The following is a 20,266-nucleotide window of genomic DNA, read 5'->3' as shown; positions in this document are numbered from 1 at the left end:
ATAGCACTGTGTGGTAACAGATGGCAGCTACACTTGTGGTGAGCATAGCATAATGTATAAACTTGTTCAATCACTATGTTCTGCTCCTGAAACTAATAGAACATTGTGTGTCAACTATACTTCAATTTAAAAAAAAGAAAGAAAGAAATTCCTTCAGAGAACTTTTGCTAAGGCACAGTGGTAGATTAACTGTAATTGCACAGCCAGAAAGCCTGTTTAAATTGTTTTTTGGTAGTCTGACTCTAGCCCAACTTCAAAAGTAAAATTAAGTGTAATACTAATAAAATAAGTAAATTATAAAGAAATTATGCAATAAAGTTAGTTTTTGGTGGGTCTAAATATGAACTATAGTACTAAGGAAGTTTTTATTATCTCCAATCAATCAACTTTAACTTTTTAGATTTTTATACAGCTTTTTAATTATTTCATGTTGTTCATTATGAAACTTCTTGGCTTTTCTTCCTCTAAAGATAACTCAGGCAGAGTGCAGAAGACTGCAACAAAACCAAAAAGGTATGGTTAATTTGAGTTTTAACAGAGATGGCTATATAATTGTTATATTTTGAGGTCTAATTTTTAGGAGATGTTAAAATTTGCTCTTATAAATCAAGTAAAATTTTAAAAATCAGTGATTTGAAAAACATTTTAAAAAATATCTTCCTGCATTTTAACTGTGTTTTCTTTTCTGTTCCAGGCCGGGATTGATGACAAAGTACTCAGCATCAAAGAAAACAAAACCGAACAATCCCAGACATACTCTTGATGTATTTTTTAAATGAACATTGAACATTTTATCATTGAACATTTTATTCTTAATAGAAACTTTTTATTTTATAATCAATGAAAACTTCTTCTTCATTAAGTTTACAGATTCATGTAGTGAAAGGCAAGTGCAATAATTCCTTCCCAAATGACATTTCTTTTCTATGGATTTGGAACATGCACTAAATAACTTTTGTAAACACCTTCGAGATAACCACGAGAATTTCACTTCTATTATACATCAGTCAGAAATCAGTCCTATTAGAGATAATTTTAAAATGAGAAATTAGGAATGGAATCAGAAAGTGATTTGTTTCTTTATCATGTTTTATAGTGAATATAGAAACATATTTATAAGGGCTCTCAGAGGTTTACACAAGCCTAGTTTAGCATAAGAATTTTTCAGCACTGAGGCACCTGGGTGGCTTAGTCGGTTAAGGTTAAGCATCTGACTCATGATTTCAGCTCAGGTTATGATCTCAGGGTCCTGAGATCGAGCCCCACATGGGGCTCTATACTCAGTGGGAAGTCTGCTTGAGAATCTCTCCCTCTCCCTCTGCCCCTCCTCATGCTTGTGCGCTCTCTCTCTCTCTCTCTAAAATAAGCAAAAAAATCTTTAAAAAAAGAAAAATTTTTCAGCACGTAACCACTTTGTTGGTACTGGACTGCTATATTTGTTTTAGTACCTTCTACAACTTTGTATATTCATTTTTTTGTCTCCTAGTGTCTTCAGATACCTCATGAGTATTCATAATTAATATTTATCATGAGTTCTATGAAGAATATTAGCTTGGCAGAACAAGGATGAAGGTTTTGTTACCTTCAGGAAAATAGGATCTCAGTATTATTTTCTGTGTTAAAAGAATTGTTTAAAATAGGATTATCCATTTGATTTTTTTTTACTTAGAATTCCTTTATCTTCTGAATAAGCACATGGTTCACTTTAAAAATATTTAGTCTAAGATTCAAGGTAGTTAAATTTCTTTGTAGGGCTTTAGAATAGTGGGATATCATTTCTTGAGGGTTATGTTTATACTTTACACAGATCTATAAAAAAGAATAAATTGTACACTCAAAGTGTGCAATACAAAAGATTAATGTGTATTAAAATATCTCATTTATCTTAGCTATATTTCTATCACATTTTTTAATATTCATGAAAGAAGAAAACTGAATACTTATTAGCTTAGTTACTCCAAGTACTTTTGTGCTATTAATACAATTTTTTCCCAAAAAAGTTATTTAATGGAAACATGAAGATGGAAACCATTTTTTGTTACTCCTTTAAGGAACTGAATTTTTTGTCTCTTATATTTTTGTTTTCTCTTTTCCTTTCATATTTTATAGCTCATTATCTAAGTTTATGAAGACATAATATTTTAGGAATAGGTTAACTTAGGATCTCACACAGCCTTTGGCCAAAGTGGTAACTTGACTTGAAATTACTAGATTGTTTAAAATTAGGTTTAGTATTTAGGTTTAGTATCATGGCAGTCTCAGGCCTGATATTATCATATGCTATTGCAAATTCAGAGTTGTAGAGCTGTGGGTTTTGATTGTGTGGTTTACGTATCTAAATTCTGTACAAAATAAGTTCAGTGAAGCACTGCTTTAATATATTGAAAAGTTAATAGCATCATATTTAGTTGTTCCTAGCTGGCCTCGGGTTTATTTTTATTGTGTTTTCAACTTTAGAGTAATTATGAAATTATTTTCATTTAGATGATTCATTTAATTGACTGTTATCATTTAGTAATATTTAATAATAATTTAATAATAATTTAAAATAAAATTGCAAATATTTAATTAATATTTGAGCCAATAAAAATGGTTTCCTTACTTTTGTACTCTTTTCCCACCTCTGATTCCTCTTTCGTTCTCTTTGCCCTGAATTCTCTCCACATTCTTTTCTGTTTTATCTAATGTTTCCAACTCATCTACTTTTTATTATTTTGCTTTGGGGTATTCTTAGGAAATAGAGCAAAACTACAAAGAACAAGCATCTATGATCTTATCTACTTAGAGGGTCAAAATATGGGGCGCCACCTGGAAGAATGTATTTGTGACACATGTAACTGGCCCCAAACTAGTATCCAGAATATATAATCCAAAGGATATAAATGATTCCTAGTTATTAGTAAGAAAAAGACAGATAGCTAGTAGAAATTTGGACAAATGACTTTAAATGTCACTTTACATAAAAAGAAATCCAAATGGCCAGGAAACATGAAAACATTCTCAGCCATTTTAGTAATAGGGAAATGAAAAAACCGCAAAGCGCTATCATTACACCCCTAACAGCTTCACAAAAATGAAAAGATCCAATGTTATTAAATTTTGGTGGTGATGTGGAGCAATTTGAACTCTGCTTTGAAGACAATCACTTTGGAAAACAGTTTGCCTTTCTTCAGTAAAATTGAAGATGTGTACATTTAACAGCCCAGCAATTGTACTCCTAAATAAACACCTTTGCTGGTTATCTTCCATTTGCTCTCCAGATTTACTCTTGACCCTTGACCCTGCTTTATGTCCAGTAAGGGGCCATGGCAATGGGGGGACCACTACAGATTTCAGGGAGAAAAGATGAAGTTGGGTATTTATTCCCACATGTACCTTATTATATGATCATCTAGAGCTGGTTAGGGTCCTTGATCAAAAGTCACAAGTTTTTTATACTGTGTTCTCTCCTCTCTCTCTAGTTTTTTGGTTTTTTTTTTTTAAGCTTTATTTAAGTAATCTCTGCACCCAATGTTGGGCTCCAACTCACGACCCGGAGATCAAGAGTTGTACACTCCTCCAACTGAGCCAGCCAGGTGCCCCTTCTCTTCAGGTTCTGATAATCCTTTCCTTCCCTCACCCCTTCAGCTGAGGGGTGGCAACAGAGCCTTGCTCTTATTAGTTTTGGGGTGCTACAGTATCTTTTGTGTTTCCCCACATCTTTGTAAATGGTCCTTTTTTAAAACTCATCTCAAAATATAATTTTTTTTCCTTCCAGAGCCCTGATACAATGTCTTGGGAAAACTACTGAACATGTTCCTTAGGAAGTATGTACAAGAATGCTCTTAGCAGCATTATAATAGCAAAACATGGGAAATAAATGTAAATTTAATTCTACCATTGTATATTCATGTATATTCAAGCAATAGAATTCTACACAGTGGTAAAAATGAAGGAAATAGCTAATCAGAAAGTAGAGGAATATCTACTCGGGGGCTCAGTCAGTTAAGCACCTGACTTCAGCTCAGGTCGTGATCTCAGGGTCCTGGGATGGAGCCTCATATCAGGCTCCCTGCTCAGCGGGGAGTCTGCTCGTCCTGCTCCCTCTGCCCCTTGCCCCACTCATGCGCTCTCACTCTCTCTCTGTCTCAAATAAATAAAATCTTTTAAAAAAAGAAAGTAGATGAGTATCATGAACAATCTGGAGTAAAGTAAGTCATAGATGACAAGTCATAGTATGCCATCAGCATGAATACATTTACATAAAGTTCAAAACAGTTAAAGCTGTTATTTTAAGGATTTATCCGTATAAATAAGATTATTAAGAAAAGCAAGTATGTTATTGTCTCAAAAGTTACGATGATTTCCTCTGTGGGGAGATAGGGAAATGTGATTGGGGAATGGTACATAGAGCTGCAGGGATGCTGACAGTGTTCTATTTCTTAGGCGGTTGACTGCATAAAGGTTTACCTTAAAAATATTCTTTAAACTGTACATATACATATTTTATATACTCCTGTTCATATGTGACTGAAATCATAATAAAAAGCCAGTTCACAAAAGTCCTGAAAATTTAACAATCTGCGTTTGCAAGCCAATACAAGCCAGCACCCACATACCATTATCCATGATACATGCCAAACACAGGCTTGGCATTCAAGGCCAGTCAGCTCACACACTGCATAGCTTATAGTTTACTGAATAGACCAAGCTATTTCTCCCTTCTGGTATGGTGCATGGTTGCTCCCTCTGTGCAGAATGTGCTTCCTGGACATGCACTGTCTCTCCCACCAAACACAACTTTGCTCTCTCTCCCACCATACACAACTATTCATCTTTCAACTCAGCCCAGGGGCCACTTTCAAGAGAGGGTCCCTGCCCTCTGGGAAAACTGATCAGTCACTTCTTTGTGCTCCTATTTCTCTATGAGACAATGAAACATTCTGTGCTATGGCTTTGCCGCAGTCTTGTCCCACTAGATTGCAGGCTGCTAGAGATCCTGGCTGTCTTTCACTGATCTCTGAATTCTAGTGTGAAGTATATGGCCTGGCACTTAATGTTACTATTATTTGATGACCTATAAATGAATAAATCATATGTAACCAAAGAGTGGTGTCTATTACTATCTTACTGTCTTTCTCTGGGAAGAAAAGGTGGTGGCTGATGTAGGTGGCTGCCCTCAAGCTGGGCCTGAAGGGATAGGCCTTCCAGAAAGAAGGAATTGCATCTTTCCCTTTATTGGATAATGGCTTGCTTTATACATTTTATTACTATGGCCTTTTGGGTGGCTTGGAAGTATTTGGAAGAAGGCTCCAAAAAGTACTGTTTAACCTAAGGCTTAAAAAATGCTTTCTGAGGAAATATTCCATTTTGGAAAACTGTACTTGGTGCCTAGAGTGATTTATTTTTTAAAATAATGTATCATTTTGAAAAGTAGTACTACATTTGAACATACCTGATGCTGGTAAGATTTTAATGAACTTCACAGAGAAATGGTGTTTATTTCCCTGGAGCAAAAACTGTCCTTTTATTGTATAATTAAGGGATAATCACTTTGTAATACAAAGCGAAACAGTTGGATTAACAGTTCAAGATAAACTCAAATTTATTATGGTGAGTATTGGAAACATAACTCCATTTGTTAAGGAAACCATAATATTGAACTGTTCTCCTTACAAATGTGAGGTAATTTATGACAGTCTTTTTTTTTTTAATGACAAGTCTTATTTCCTAATTATTGCTCAGAGAGACAGAAGAAAATTCAGAGGCAAATAATGTTAACCCTTCTAACCCAGTCTCTTAAGTTTTTTATGACTTCAAACTCGTAATACATTCATATACATAGAAATACATACATTGTATGTGTGTATATACATAGATATACATACGTTATATATGTGTGTACACACACAGCTTATGCCAAACCCTTGTCTATTGAATTCTGCCTACCCTTGTAGGACCTCTTGAAAATGTCCACTTCTTTTCATTCTTTTTGTCAAGTCCTCATCAGTTGCCTAATCTCATCCAACCCATTTCTCAGTTTTCATTAGTTTATTTCTCTTTAAACCATTTTGTGCATTTTTATAGACAATGCTCTTCTAATATTCTTATGCCTCTGTGTGTGTGCGTGTGTGTGTGTGTGTGTGTGTAAAAGGGTGGGTCAGTTCTAGAGTCAAATCTAGTTCTGTTTTATGAGGACTTAATTTTTTTTTCACTCCTAGAATGTGCTAACCTTCCTATTTGACCTCTGAAACCATCCACTGGTGTGAGATGTGCCATAGTTTTACTTTGTTTTGTTTTGTAATGCATCAAACCCACTGTGCTTGGGTGTGGTGGATTCAGGGCAGAGTCCTGGTTGTCCTTCAATATTCTACTTCTTAATATTATTAGAATATTATTTTATCTAGGCACATGGTTGCCTAGAATCCTGTATTTAATCAATTTTTTGTTTCATAAACCACTAAGAAGAAAATAATTCCTAGGATGGGGAGTCCAATAGGTTATGGCTGGGTTAAAATGGGATATCAAAGGGGAGCCTTGGTGGCTCAGTCTGTTAAGCATCTGACTTTTGGTTTTGGCTGCGGTCATGATCTCAGGATCCTGAAATCGGGCCCCACCTGGGTCTCACGCTTATTGGGGAGTCTGCTTAAGATTGTCTCCCTCTTCCTCCACCCCTCCCGCACTCGTGCTCTCTCTCTCTCTCTCTGAAACAAAATCTTTAAAAAATAAAATGGAATACCAAGGTTTACACCTTCAGAGAAGAATTTGAGAGTCTTACTTTATTCAAAAGAAAATTCTGGAAGCCCATTTAGAAATGATTTAATATTGAAGTTCTCATAGTGGTGTTATAAAGCCAGTCTCGGCGTTTCTCAAAGTTGTACAAAGAACTCAAGTGTGAGCTGGGCGTTCTCTCAGAGCGCTTTCCCTCAGGTGAAACGAGATCCTAAGACCGCACAGGCCACACCTGCAGGTGGTCCCTCCCCGGCGGCCGAGCTGGGCGGGGCAGGAGAACCGGGGCCAGCTGACAGGACGCCGCAGGGAAGAGGCCGCGGCCCCACCGTGCCTTCCCGCTTTCTGCGGGCGCCGGGCACAGATGGACCCCTCCCCAAGCCTCCCGGGTCGCCGGGCGGCCGCGAGGGAGCTGCAAATGGCGGCCGCGGCCGTGAAGGGCCTTCGGGTAGACCTGAGGGGTGCGGCGGGCCGGCCCTGGGTCCCGAAGCGGGAGGGGCCTCGAGAGGACGAGGCGGCGGCGGGCCACGAGCTCTGTGAGTTCGAGGAGGCGGGCTGCAGACCGCGCGGTGGCGACGCCGGGGGGCAGGGGCGGGGGGCGGCCGGGCAGGGCGGCGGGGGCTCGTGTGGAAGGTGCGGCGGCGCCGCCTCAGGACGCCGCGGGAGCTGGGCGCCCACGCTCCGCCGCCGCATCAGCTGTGCGCTGGTTTGCCCCTTGGCGCTCCCGGCCCCCGGCCCAAGTTTTGACTCAGGCTGTTTTATTTCAGGTGAAACCTGTACTGTGGTTGGAAGGAAGGAGCTGCTCTTTCAGCTTAAGGAAGAGGGTTTTTGAAGAAATGATTAAGCCCTATTGCAAATAAGGAAAGGAGTTTCAGGTGGTGTTATCTCCTCTATCCTGACTCACGCAGTGATTTACAGTGTGACTTTGAATCACTTCATCTTTCTGTGCTTAGGTTTTTAAAGCATGGGATGGGTCTTCTGTGCCTCTTTGAGAATGAACTTAGAGCATAAACTGAGGGACATTGTTAAAGTTTGTCTTCGAAAGTTGAGAATGATTTCAAAGCAGTTAACAGCACCAGTTCCTTAACAGTGTTCAATTAGTTCATCCATCCGTCCGTTCATACATCTAGAAATATTCTCAAGAGTTTACGGTTTACTAGACGTATTTTAGGTGTGAATATGCAGAGAGAGCATGACTGTCCAAGTTCTGGTTTGGGTGGAGGGATGAAAGATGGTAAAACAAGTGAGCGAGTAAGTGAGGAAGATCTTTTAAGGTAGTGATAATTGCTGTGGTGGCCACATAGCCCAACCCCAGCTCCTGTGTTTTCTTCTAAAAGGTTTATAGGTTTATGTTTTACATTTACATCTGTGATCTGTTTTGAGTTAATTTGTATATAAGGTATGAAGTTTACATCAAGGTTCAAATTTTTTTGTTTGGACATCCTGTTTCAACCAAAATTTTGGTTTCTCTTTGTTGATGCCAGTATATAGAAATATGATTGATTTTCATGTGTTATCATCGTGTCCTACAACTTTGCTAAACTCATTTATTAGTTCTGTAGCTGCTTTGTACATTCCTTTGGGGTTTTATCTGGAGATAATCAAATTGCTTGCAACTAGACTAGAGACACTTTGATTTCTTGCCAATCTGTACGCCTTTTAATTTATTTTACTGCTATACTGTACTGGCTTCCAGCACAATGTTTAGAAGAGTGAGAGTGGACATTTCCGTTTGTTCCTGAGCAAAGGAAGCATTGAAACTTTTATGATTATGATGTTAGCTGTCAGTTTTTTGTACATGTTCTTTATCAGGTTGAGGAAGTTCCCTTCTATTCCCACTTTGCTGGAGGGGTTTTTGTTTTTGTTTTTAGTCATAAATGGATGTTGAATTTTTTTAAATGCTAAAATGTTATCAATTGATCGTGTAGTTTTTCTTCTTTAGACTACTTGTATGGTAGACTACACTGCTTGGTTTTCAAATAGTGAACTAGTCTTGTGTTCTCAGGATAAACCTCACTTGGTGTGTTATACTTTTTATGTATCACTGGATTTGATTTGATAATGTTACTCGAGGAGTTCTGATCTATGTTGATGAGGGATATTGGTTTGTAGTTTTCTATTCTTACCATGTCTTTGGTTCTAGAATGAAGGAAATGCTGATCTCATAAGATGGGAAGTTTTTCCTCTTGTCTGTTATGGAAGAGATGGTATAGATTTGGTGTTATTTTTTATATGTTGGGTAGAATTCACTAGTGAAACTATCTGAGCATGAGGATTTCTTTCTTCTTTTTTAAAAATGCACATCGAGAATGTTTTTTAAGGGCATGAAGATTTCTTTTTAAATTATTTTAAATTACAAATTCCATTCCTTTATTAGTTATAGTATTATTCAGGTTATCTATATAATCTTGAATAAATTTGGATAGTTTGTGGTTTTCAAGAAATTAGAAATGATTTAGAAATGATCTGTCAAATAAATAAAATCTTTAAAAAAGAAAAAAAAAACATGTACAGAAACATAAGAGGCCCATGAATATTTGTCTCCCAGTACCGAGCTGATTGAGGCACTGCCATCGTGTGACCCTTTGCATTAGTTTGCTAGGGATGCTGTAATAAAGTAAGCTGGGTGGCTTAAACAAAAAGATTTGTCTCAGTTTTTGAGTCTAGAAATCCTAGATCAAGATGTTAGCAGAATTAGTTTCCCCTTAGACCTCTTTCCTTGTTTTTTTGTTGGCCATCTCCTCCCGGTGTCTCCATGTGGTCTTTCATGTGTCATATCTGTATCCAAATTTCCTCTAAGGACACCACTCATATTGGATTAGAGCCCACCCTAATGACCTCATTTTAATTACTTTCTGAAAGACCCTATCGCCAAATATAGTCACATTTTGAGGTACTGGGGGTTAAAACTTCAACATGTAAATTTTGAGGGATTACGGTCCATCTACAACACTGCAGCATTTAAACACATGGCTTCCAGGGTTGATTAAACGGGAAGAGAGCACCTGGAAGGTGACACAGGAGTTTTTCATCAACTCTGTCCCAAGTAATGTACCATAGTTTCAGCTTTCAATCCAGGGGACCGACCTGACCTTCACTGCACCCAGACTGGGATGTGTACATATCCATGTATTCAGATAGGAGGGGAGAACCAGATATGGATGAGCACTAGCCTTGTCTCAGCACAGTTGTGTGTTTTTCTCCAGTACTCTTCAGCTGTTCAGGTGCAGAAACGGAACAGATAGCAGCTGGGTTTAGTCTCAGAATTAGGATTCTGCCAGCTGGGCTGACGAGGAGAGAGAGTGGCAAGGGAGGTAAAGGTGTTTGTATAGAAGCAATTTCAGATGTGGATCTAAACTGGGTGAGGGGTGGAGTAAGGGGATAAGGGATGAATAATAGGAAAAGCTGATAAGAACAGTAGATTGGAGGACTTGATGAGGTTGCAGAATTTCAGGACTGGGAGAACTAGAGCAGTTGAGTGGGATGGATGTGGTGGTGGTCAGACGGTGGGATTCTTAAAGATGTCAGAGGTAATGTAGTTTTTGGTAGTGATGTCAAGAGTATGTTGAAATTGGGTGGCTGAGACCAGGTGGAGCGAAGATTATTCTACATGAGGGAGTCAGAGAACTGGGAGACCAGGGTGTGGGATTTGTCATCTGTGTGGATGTTGAAGTCATTTAGAGTGGGAACCACAGGAGAAGGCAAGAGGGGGATCCAGGTGATAGAAAGAATGAATGTGTATTTCTCCCATGAAGATACTCTTGGTCTTTGATTAGACTTGATAGTATTCTAGAGTCTTTGGCAGCTTGTGTTGTTGTTGTTGTTGTTATTATTATTATTGGGAAACTACTTGGCAACACATCCACAAAACCTCTCTTAGAGGGCTTTCTTTTTAGAGATGGTCTCTTGTTGATTTCAGATCATTCCAGTTCTGACTTTATCCCCCAATATTGTCGTTGTCCCCTGAAAGCCCCCCAGTTCCCCTGCTTATTAAAAAAACTCAATAAATCCCGAAATATTTTTCTAGGCTAGTTAATAAACCCTGCCACGGGAATGTGTATATGTGTTTTAATATGTAATGTTTATAGTAGGTATGAATCTGCTTCTATCTCTTTTTAAATAAATGAAAATAAAACATGTTCATCCCTTTTAGCCTTTGTGTATGTTTATGTGATGTGCTACATTTAAATGATTTGTTTCTGCTGGCCTGGCATCTGCAGCAGTTTCTGCAGACAACAGTTTTATCTCTGTAAACTTGTATGGAGCATTTGGGCTCCTGCCTGTCTAATCTTATACAGACATTTTATTAAAGAAAAAAAAAAACCCAGAAAGTCCATGGCCACCCTCCGACTTCCTAGAGGCAGATACTACATTGCTGACTTCAGGGTGGTCCTTGGAAATGATGTTTTGTTTGGGACCAGGAATATTTTTAAGGGTGTGAAAACATTTGCATTGTGAACGCAAAGTGGAATCTTGATAATACAGCTCTGTAAAATATTGATGCAGAGTTCCTATGTCCAGATTGGCAGATTGTGAAAGGCTCAAGGCTGTTGTGTCAAGTTTTTAAAGTTACCAGGTTTGCCACATGAGGTTTGCTTTATTTTTTTCTTCATCCCCCTTAAATTCCTTCAGTCATGCTTGCTTGCTTGCTTGCTTTCAGTACTGCCAAACGAGAGAAGCTTTCAGAATGCTGCGAAAAGCAATAATTTGGATCTTATGGAGAAGCTGTTTGAAAAGAAGGTTAACATTAATGCTGTGAACAATGTGAGTAGAAGTCACAGATGTGACAAGTGAGTACTCTAAGGGTGGTTTGGATTTATACAGTCCAACTCAAATAGTAATAAAAATGAAAATGATTGTGCTGAATGAGGTGAAGGAGAGCTCTGTTGTTGGTAATTCCAGAATGTATAAGCTAAATGTGGAATCAAGCAGAGGAGTAAGTTTTGGGTGTTTTAATTTATCTTATCAGAGGGGAAATATACAGTCACTATGTGCATCTGTGCAAAGTCTGTGTGTGGGCAGTAAAGCCAATGGTGAAGGTTATGGGCCTGGACTTGATCCTGGATTGCAGCCTGTGGATCACTGGCCTCACACATTCTGGAAAGGCAGAACATATTTTGCTTCATGGTTTCGTCACAGCTTTCTCTCCAGGGATGTCCTTTGTTGTTTGCCCTCCAAATTTAAAAATCCAAAGGAGCGTGGGTTTGTATTTTATCAGTTTTGAAATATAGTGCCTTTGCATGCTGGGCCTTTTCTAAAACCTGGCTCTTACTTTATTGTTCTTCAAGTGCCTGGGTTTAGGAGAGAAGTCTACCACTAGAAATATGAATTTCCAACTACTTGATTTTGTAGAGATTTCCTGACAGCTTTTCAGGGCAAGGTTTATCAAAGCGGACAGGTTTGGGGCTGTGTTAATTGCTTAGGGCAATCTGTGCAGTGGATCAAGGATGGGGTAACAGAGGTGGATTTAATGCTAAATGAAGGATAAGCTTTAGTGTCCCTACTTGCACAGACCCCTTCCAAGGCACTGGGGAGGGCTCTAGCAATGTGTTCTCATGCTTATATGGTTTTGTAAAATCTAAAAAAGTAAAGAAAGTTTAATTGCCATCAGTTCAGCTTTTTGACAATGGCTTTAAAGAGGGCTCCCTAAAGAGTGTAGACTTTACGTTCCACAACACATAGATCTGTCCCAGACAGTGAGGTCAAAGTCATGCATCATATGCAGTGGAAGGATGTTTACTGGTTGTGCATGTGTATATGTGAGAGGTATATGTTTGCGTGTGTATGGAAATCTATGTGTCTGTTGTATGCATGTGTATGTCTGATGTGTTATGGTTATATATAGTATTCATTGTCCATAGGTATCCTAGAAAGAGTAGAAAATAGCAAAATTTTGCAGCATAACAATTTTACAAACCAAACAAAAACAGAAACAAAAAGGAAAGGAATCAGGAAGGAAGGGAGTAAAAAGAAACAAGTAAGCAGGGGCTTTTGAAAGTAATATCTAGATAAATTGTTGAATAAGTAAAGCAATAATCATTTTTCCAAATAGCTGGAAATAGATTCTCTAATGTACTTTTATAATAATTTAAAATTTTTTCACATAAAACTTTCTGATATTTTATTTTTTAAAATATTTATTTATTTGAGAGAGAGAGAATGCATAGAGGGAGAGAGAGAGGAAGAAGCAGACTCCCCACCGAGCAGAGAGCTCCACGTGGGGCTCGATCCCAGGACCCCGGGATCATGACCCAAGCTGAAGGCAGATGCTTAACCAACTGAGCCACTCAGGCACCCCAAGACTTTCTGATATTTTAAACTGTATTTTTATGTTAAAGTCTTTAGAGAGATTTAATGCTAAATGAAGCATCATTTAGGGCACAATTGGGGCACTTTAACATATGGTCACTGTGGCAAGATATCATCAAATCTCGATGAATTGTGTTATACTTTCTAATGACATCTCTTTTAGTTCCCTTTACAGCAAATTGTTGACATAGTTACTTGCATGAGTAACCTGAAGTAACTTTAAGGAACCTTGAAATCTGTGATGATAGAAATGAAAAAAAATATATATATATATAAGTGGTTTTATTGAATTATCTTGGATGCTGTTTTGGCTTGACATACCAGAACACAGATCTAAATTGCAGACAATATCAGGGTAGCTTATGTTTTGTCACACTTCCGTTTATCATCGGTTTTGCTACCAAGGATATCAGAGATTTAATTTTTGCAATAAGTTATTTATTTGAAACAAAGGAAGAAATCCATGTGCAGGTACCTTCTCTGGAAGCAAAAGCAGTATCTAGAATATAGGAAATCTGACACGTATTTTACTTATAAGCAAAACATCTCGTCTGAAACACAGTGAACTGTCTCTGGACATCCCAGGAGCACCTTGTTGGCTTTCCTTTGAAGCAACAGATAGTCATAGCTTTCTTTTTCTGTGTCTGCATTGTTCTTTTCTTTTCTCTTTTCTTTCTTTCTTTCTTTCTTTCTTTCTTTCTTTCTTTCTTTCTTTCATTCTGAAGCAGTTTAAGTAAAATAAACAATACAAAAAATTACGGAAGAAAGACCATATACAGGTTGAACATCTAGAAAAATTTTTGTTTGCATTATCAATATATTCTAAGCAGAAAAAAATTACTATTATTAATAATTACATATGGGAGAAAATACAACTATTACTTTTTATTTATTTATTTTTAAAGATTTTATTTATTTGAGTGAGAGAGAAAACAAGTGCAGGTAAAGGGGCAGAGAGGGAGAGGGACAAGCAGACTCCCTGCTGAGCACAGAGCCTGATGCTGGGCTCGATCCCTGGACCCTGAGATCATGACCTGAGCTGAAGTCAGACGCTTAACTGAGCCACCCAGGCACCCCTACAACTTTTAGTTTTTAATGGAAATCCATTACACTGTTATAATCAATCACAGGTTATGCCATACACATATAAACATGATATAAAATTATGGCTGTTTAAGACACAGGAATCAAAAAGAGGCTAAATATCAATTAGATGACTGAAAACACAAATTATGTTTCCTCAGATGAACCGCAGAGCCCTGCATTTTGCGGTGGGGACAAATCATTTATCTGCGGTGGATTTCTTGCTTAATCACAAGGCAAGAGTGGATGTTGCTGATAAGGTAAGCTCATCTTCATTTGGTAGAATGGATTGGAGCATAACCAGTGTATGGGGAAAATCTGGCACTTCAGTTATCTTTTCTTCACAAACACACAGAATATTTCCAAATTCAGTTTTCACTTTGGAAAGATCTCTTTAGGGTGTGTTTGGTAACTAAATTGTTTACCCATTACCTGTAGGACTTAGGCTTTTGCTTATTTTCTCATATTGACCTTATGGCCAGTAATATGCATTTGTAACAATAAGGTGGTTGCCTATAGTATAATTTGGGACATGGAGGACAGAAGCTAACTGGCCTCAGGGACAGTAAGTCTTGAATTTGCTGTGTGAACTCTAATAAAGCTTATTAAGTACATACTATGTCCTGGGCACTAGTCTTAGGACTTTGATATTTAGTGCCCAATCTTGTCTCCCAACCTTGCAAGAAAAGTGTTACTAAAAATACACAGTTTTCATATGAAGAGCCTAACACAGAGAGGTTAAATATCTTGCCCAAAGAATTGCATCTAAGAAGGGATGAAGGCAGGCTTTGAACATGGTTTACCTGGTTCCAGAGACCATGCTGTTACCCCCAAAGCAGCTTAACTATTTGTCTGCCTTGATATCAAAATCCACCCTAAGGATTTTCTCCCTACTTTTCCCAATTTCACTTACTACTTTACCATGGTGCAAGAAAATCACTTGGGCTGGATCTACCCAATATCACATCATCATCTCCAGTGGGAATGAAAGATGATGGCCTTGGTTTTTAGAATCCTATGGACCGTGGCTCCTGGTTCTTAGTTAATCAAATGGGCCATTGTTCTTAAAGTGTTCAGAAGGTTTTCACACGGCTATTGTATTTTCTGTCTGGATTGACTTGTTGGAAGATAAAGCTCTGTACCGCTTTACTTTCATTCTTCCAGGGCCTGGGTTTAGACTGTGCTTAGTAAATCTTTGGAAGATGATGAATGAAGTCAGATCAAATCAGTTGGTCATCTTATTGGTTTTTTGTTTTGTTTTGTTTTGTTTTTTTGGTGTAGACATGGCCTAGACATGATAATGATGAATTTGTTTTACCAGTGGGGCACATCCTTCTCCATTTTATTCCTCTGAGATTGGTGGGCAAGTTAATTGATATAGAATCAGAATGAAGAAGTACCCCTTACTAAAAATTGGCACCAAAAGCACCCCAATTTTGTGAGGGTAATAAGTTGTATTATGGTTATTGTACTTAACATGTTATTTGGGTCTGGAAATTGTTATTTGATTATTTTGCAATGTTAGTTAGCCTACAAAAGATGATTTGGTGATAGACCTGATTGCCAGGGGCGCCTGGGTGGCTCAGTCGTTAAGCATCTGCCTTCGGCTCGGGTCATGATCCCAGTGTTCTGGGATCGAGCCCTGCGTCGGGCTCCCTGCTCAGTGGGAAGGCTGATTCTCCCGCTCCCACTTCCCCTGCTTGTGTTCCCTCTCTCGCTGCCTCTCTCTCTGTCAAATAAATAAATAAAATCTAAAAAAAAAAAAAAGACCGGATTGCCATCAGTCTATTCTTATTTTGATGTTGAAACCCTGATATAGTAACTTTTTAATTTTTAAATTGACCATACAATTTTCTTTCTTTTTGGTGTACACTTCTATGAATTTTAATGCATGTATAGATTCATGGAGTCACCACCATAATCAAAATACAGAACAGTTGCATCACCCAGAAAATTTCCTCATGCTGCATCTTTGTAGTCAAACATTTACCCACCCCGGAAACCACTGACCTCTTCTCCATCTCCATAATTTGCCTTTTTGAGAATGCTGCATAAATGATATCATGTAACATAACCTTTTGACACTGGCTTCTTCACTCAGCTGAATCTCTCTGAGATTTACTCATATGCATCACTAATTCCTCCCTTTTTATTGCCGAATAGTATTTCAGTATATAGATGTGCCACAGGTTTATTTATGCATTCACCTGTTAAGGACATTAGAGTTGTCTCCAATTTTTGACTATTACAAATAAAGCTGCTATCACTTTCATGAAGATGGTGCTAAGGGCTAAGAAGGAAGCCCCTGCCCCTCCCAAAGGTGAAGCCAAAGCAAAGAGTTTGAAGGCCAAGAAAGCAGTGCTGAAAGGCATCCACAGTCACAAACAAAAGATGATCTGTACATGACCTACCTTCTGATGGCCCATGACACTGCATCTCCAAAGGCAGCCCAAATATCCTCGGAAGAGCGCCTCCAGGAGAAACAGGCTTGACTGCTATGCCATCATCAGGTTCCCCCTGACTACCGAGTCAGGCATGAAGAAAACAGAAGACAGCAACACACTTGTGTTCCTTGTGGATGTCAAGACCAACAAGCACCAGATCAAACAGTCTGTGAAGAAGCTCTACGATATTGACAGGGCCAAGGTCAACACCTTGATCAGGCCCGATGGATAGAAGAAGGCCTATGTTCAACTGGCTCCTGACGATGATGCTTTGGATATTGCCAACAAAATTGGAGTTATCTAAATTGAATCCGGCTGGCTAAATCTAAATGTAAATTTTTTCACAAACAACAACAACAAAACAAAGGTGCTATCAACATTTGTGTACCGGTTTTATGTAGGCATAGGTTTTCTTTTCTCTAGTATGAAGCCCTAGGAGTGAGATTACTGGGTGGTATAGTAAGCTGTATACAAGAAGCTGCCAGACTGTTTTCTTTAGTGGCTGTGCCTTGCATTCCCAGCAGCAGTGTAACAGAACTCCATTTGTCCCACATCCTCATGGGCTCTTGTAGCTTTCATGTTTGCTCCTCAATGTTTGCCTTTCTAATGCATATATATTGGCATCTCATTGTGATTTTAATTTGCATTTCTTTAATGGCTAAGGATATCGAGCAACTTTCTTGTGTTATTTACCATTTGTATATTTTCTTTGGTGATGTGTCTATTCAAATCTTTTGAGCATTTTTTTAATAAGGTTGTTTGTTTTCTTACTGTTGAGTTTTGAGAGTTCTTTATATATTCCGGATACAAGTCTTTTGTTATATCTGTGATTTGCAAATATTTTCTCATACTCTGTAGTTTATCTTTTAACAGAGCAAAAGTTTTAAATTTTGATGAAGTGCAACTTACCTGCATTTTAAAAATGAATCTGGGTGTTGTGTTATATCTAAGAATGACTTGCCTAACTTGTCATGAAGATTTTCTCATATTTTCCTTGTAAAATTTTTAGAGTTGTGTGTTTTACATTTAGATCTATGGCCATTTTGAGTTACTTTAAGTATAATGTATGAGGAATAGGTCAAGGTTCTTTTTTTTCTTGCATAGAATTGACCAGTTTCTTCACCATTTGACACCAGTGTCACTTCAGTTTTCAACACTTTTGCAGTGCTCTTTGGACTTGCCCCACGGGTGCACCATCCAGGGCTGGTCTGAGATCTGGGCAGTGGTTTGCCCCATAGGTCAGCATTCCAGGCCTTTGTCATGCTGTGTAGGGTCTGGTCTAGGTACAGATAGGGGTGAGGCCACACACACCGCTTTATGCGCTCATTCTCTCGAGCTTCCACCTCTCCAGCATCATCACCCCCGCATCCCCCAGCTACAGGGCCCCTCTTCCCCTTTTCCTGGTGTTCCGACTAGAAAGTCAGGGGTGTGGTCTCTGAGCTCAGCTGTCTGCTTCCCACCATTAGGTCTGCCTCTGGGGGACTGAGGGCGGAAAATAAGCAGCATGGGTCCCCAATCCATCCACTCTTCTGACCACAGTTCCTTTGGTCCGAGAGGATTTCTCTGTCAGTTTTAGATGCTTGCCCAGTTGGTGCTGTTGCTACCCCTTCTACCACAGGGTTCCAGCTTTGGGAGTGAGGCATGCCTGGGACAGGGCCAGAAGAGAATAAAGAAACAGTATTTCCCCTACTTTGTCCTGTAGGGGCCCCCTTCTGCTCCTTAGACCAGAAAGAGAGGGCTTCTCTTGGAGTTCTTTCTCTGCCCAGAGCACACTTCTGTGACTTACATGGCCTTGAGTTCAAGCTGGAAGGTATGGAAGGAAAAAAACAAAAACCAAATCAGGAAACCCTTTTTGTTTATATTTGGAGTTTTGGTTTACTTCCCAATCTACCTGTTACCATTTACTTCTCAGAGTCCTCAAACAGCTACTCCATGCATTCTGTCTGGAGATTTTAGTCACATTTGGTGAGAGAGACAGTGTACTTCATTCTATCCCAAATCTTTAACATACTAAAAAGAATTGGAAAGAATTGTACAATAAACACTTACGCATCCATTGCCCAGGTTGATAGCATCTTTTCTTTTAAACAGCATGTCTGAGGATCGCCATGTTTCTAATATATTAAATACACTACTGGTTTCTGTCAGGGTATAAGTCAGTTGTTCCTGAAGTGATGAAGAGATGTTCTACCACCTTATTCTCTTTGAGGCTTTTCCAAACATACATTTGGAAGCTCACATCAGCTTTTTTGTAGCTTGTCCTTGTGAGAAAGAAATGCTGTCAGGTGGGAAATATAGTATCGTGTGTGTGTGTGTGTGTGTGTATTTATGTTCCAGATGTGTCTCTGTACTCCACCTTGAAAGTCTCACTAAGTTTAATATTTCTATAACTAACTTAATTATTCACAGTGGCATTAAAACATAACTAATAAAATGCTTTTTATAATTCAAGCAATGCTGTGTTTGGTCAAACTTTCTTTATCTGGGTCATGAGCCCTGAGTTTGACTTGGCAGATCTGTCTTCTAAGTTCTAACACCTGTTTGCAAAGAGCCAAAAATTGAACACCTTCACCATCAGTATTTATTCATTGCCTTCTGTGGGTAAGTCTCAATGCCAACTACTGGGGATTTAATAGCATTTATGTTCTTATTACTCAAAGTGTTGTCCTGAGGCCGGAAACACTGGCATTACCTGGGAGCTTGACATGCAGAATCCCAGACCCCACCCCAGACCTCCTGCATCAGACTCTGTGACTTAATAAGATCCCCAGGTGGTTGTGTCAGGAAGCACTGGCATGAGATACAATCCTGCTTTGAGGGTGTGCAGTCTATTAAAGGAGCAAGAACCAAGACCATCAACAGAAGGTATCTTTTAAGGTATTGCAAGCTAAGGATCAAATGCATGGCCCGGGTGCTGAGAGCTCCAGGTTCAAAGTCGGTGGCATCTCTGAATCTTGGGAACAGTTGTTAAATGGAGGCTCTTACTCCAGACATGCATCAGGGATCCCAGGTGGAGAGCAGGCGGTGCATAGAGGGTAATGACAGGCATCAGCTCTCAGAGCTTCTTATCTCTGGGCAGGTACTCCAGTGCATGTGCTCCTCAGGGGAAGCTACTGACCTTCTCACTTAGGACCACACTGGTGATATGGACAGATCGTCCCTGACTGTGGGCCTTTTACACTTTACAGAGCATTCCGTAGAACTGTGAGTGTAATCCATGACACATGCTCACAGCCTGTCCTAGGCATGTCAGTTTCATGTCACAAGACATAGTTTTATGAACATTTTTTTGTGGGGAAATTAACATCTGTGAACAAGGATTCTTTGCCTCTGAGGAATGTTGGCTTCACTTGGAATATATAGCTTCACAGTTTCCTGTTGTTGGCAGTTTGAATTCCTGACTCTTGGATTTTATGATTAGTGTTTAAAATCTTTCAGTGTTGCCTGCTTTGAAATTAGGAATGACCTCTTAGGAAAAAATAGAGCACCTATCAAAGTGTGATTTATCTTCTATCAAAAATATTTCTGACCTCTTTTTTGACCATTTGTGAAACTGGATTTAGTATTTCTGAATAGAGATCATTAATTTGTGGAGAAGAGTAATTAAGGAGTGTAATTGTGTTTAGGGCACATTTCTTGAAGAACCTCAACTAGTTATTGTGCATCATTAGTCCTTGGGAAAAAGTGCAGAAATTGGTGAGCATTTTCTGCACATTGGAATT

At 38.9% G+C, this 20,266-nt stretch overlaps 2 protein-coding genes and 1 pseudogene across 2 annotated transcripts in view; all 3 read left to right on the top strand.

Moving 5' to 3' along the window:
- POLK (DNA polymerase kappa) overlaps nucleotides 1–1,297 on the top strand; it is a 62,986-nt gene extending 61,689 nt beyond the window's left edge. Inside the window, exons 14-15 of the mRNA XM_008691281.2 lie at nucleotides 471–513; nucleotides 695–1,297. Coding sequence (XP_008689503.1) covers nucleotides 471–513; nucleotides 695–779 — 128 coding nt within the window. The 3' untranslated portion in view covers nucleotides 780–1,297. The remainder of the gene's footprint in view (nucleotides 1–470; nucleotides 514–694) is intronic.
- Nucleotides 1,298–7,072: 5,775 nt separating this feature from the next.
- The window catches only part of ANKDD1B (ankyrin repeat and death domain containing 1B), a 56,492-nt gene continuing 43,298 nt past the window's right edge, over nucleotides 7,073–20,266 (top strand). The window contains 3 exon segments of the mRNA XM_040622178.1: nucleotides 7,073–7,244; nucleotides 11,369–11,472; nucleotides 14,262–14,360. Coding sequence (XP_040478112.1) covers nucleotides 7,073–7,244; nucleotides 11,369–11,472; nucleotides 14,262–14,360 — 375 coding nt within the window.
- On the top strand, nucleotides 16,331–16,848 carry LOC121100706 (annotated as a pseudogene).

This window comes from Ursus maritimus, unplaced genomic scaffold (genome assembly GCF_017311325.1).
Source record: "Ursus maritimus isolate PB19 unplaced genomic scaffold, ASM1731132v1 scaffold_5, whole genome shotgun sequence".
NCBI classification, from domain to species: Eukaryota; Metazoa; Chordata; class Mammalia; order Carnivora; family Ursidae; genus Ursus; species Ursus maritimus.
The sequence above is the reverse complement of the archived record's forward strand: the minus strand, read 5'-3'. Positions and strand labels throughout refer to the sequence as shown.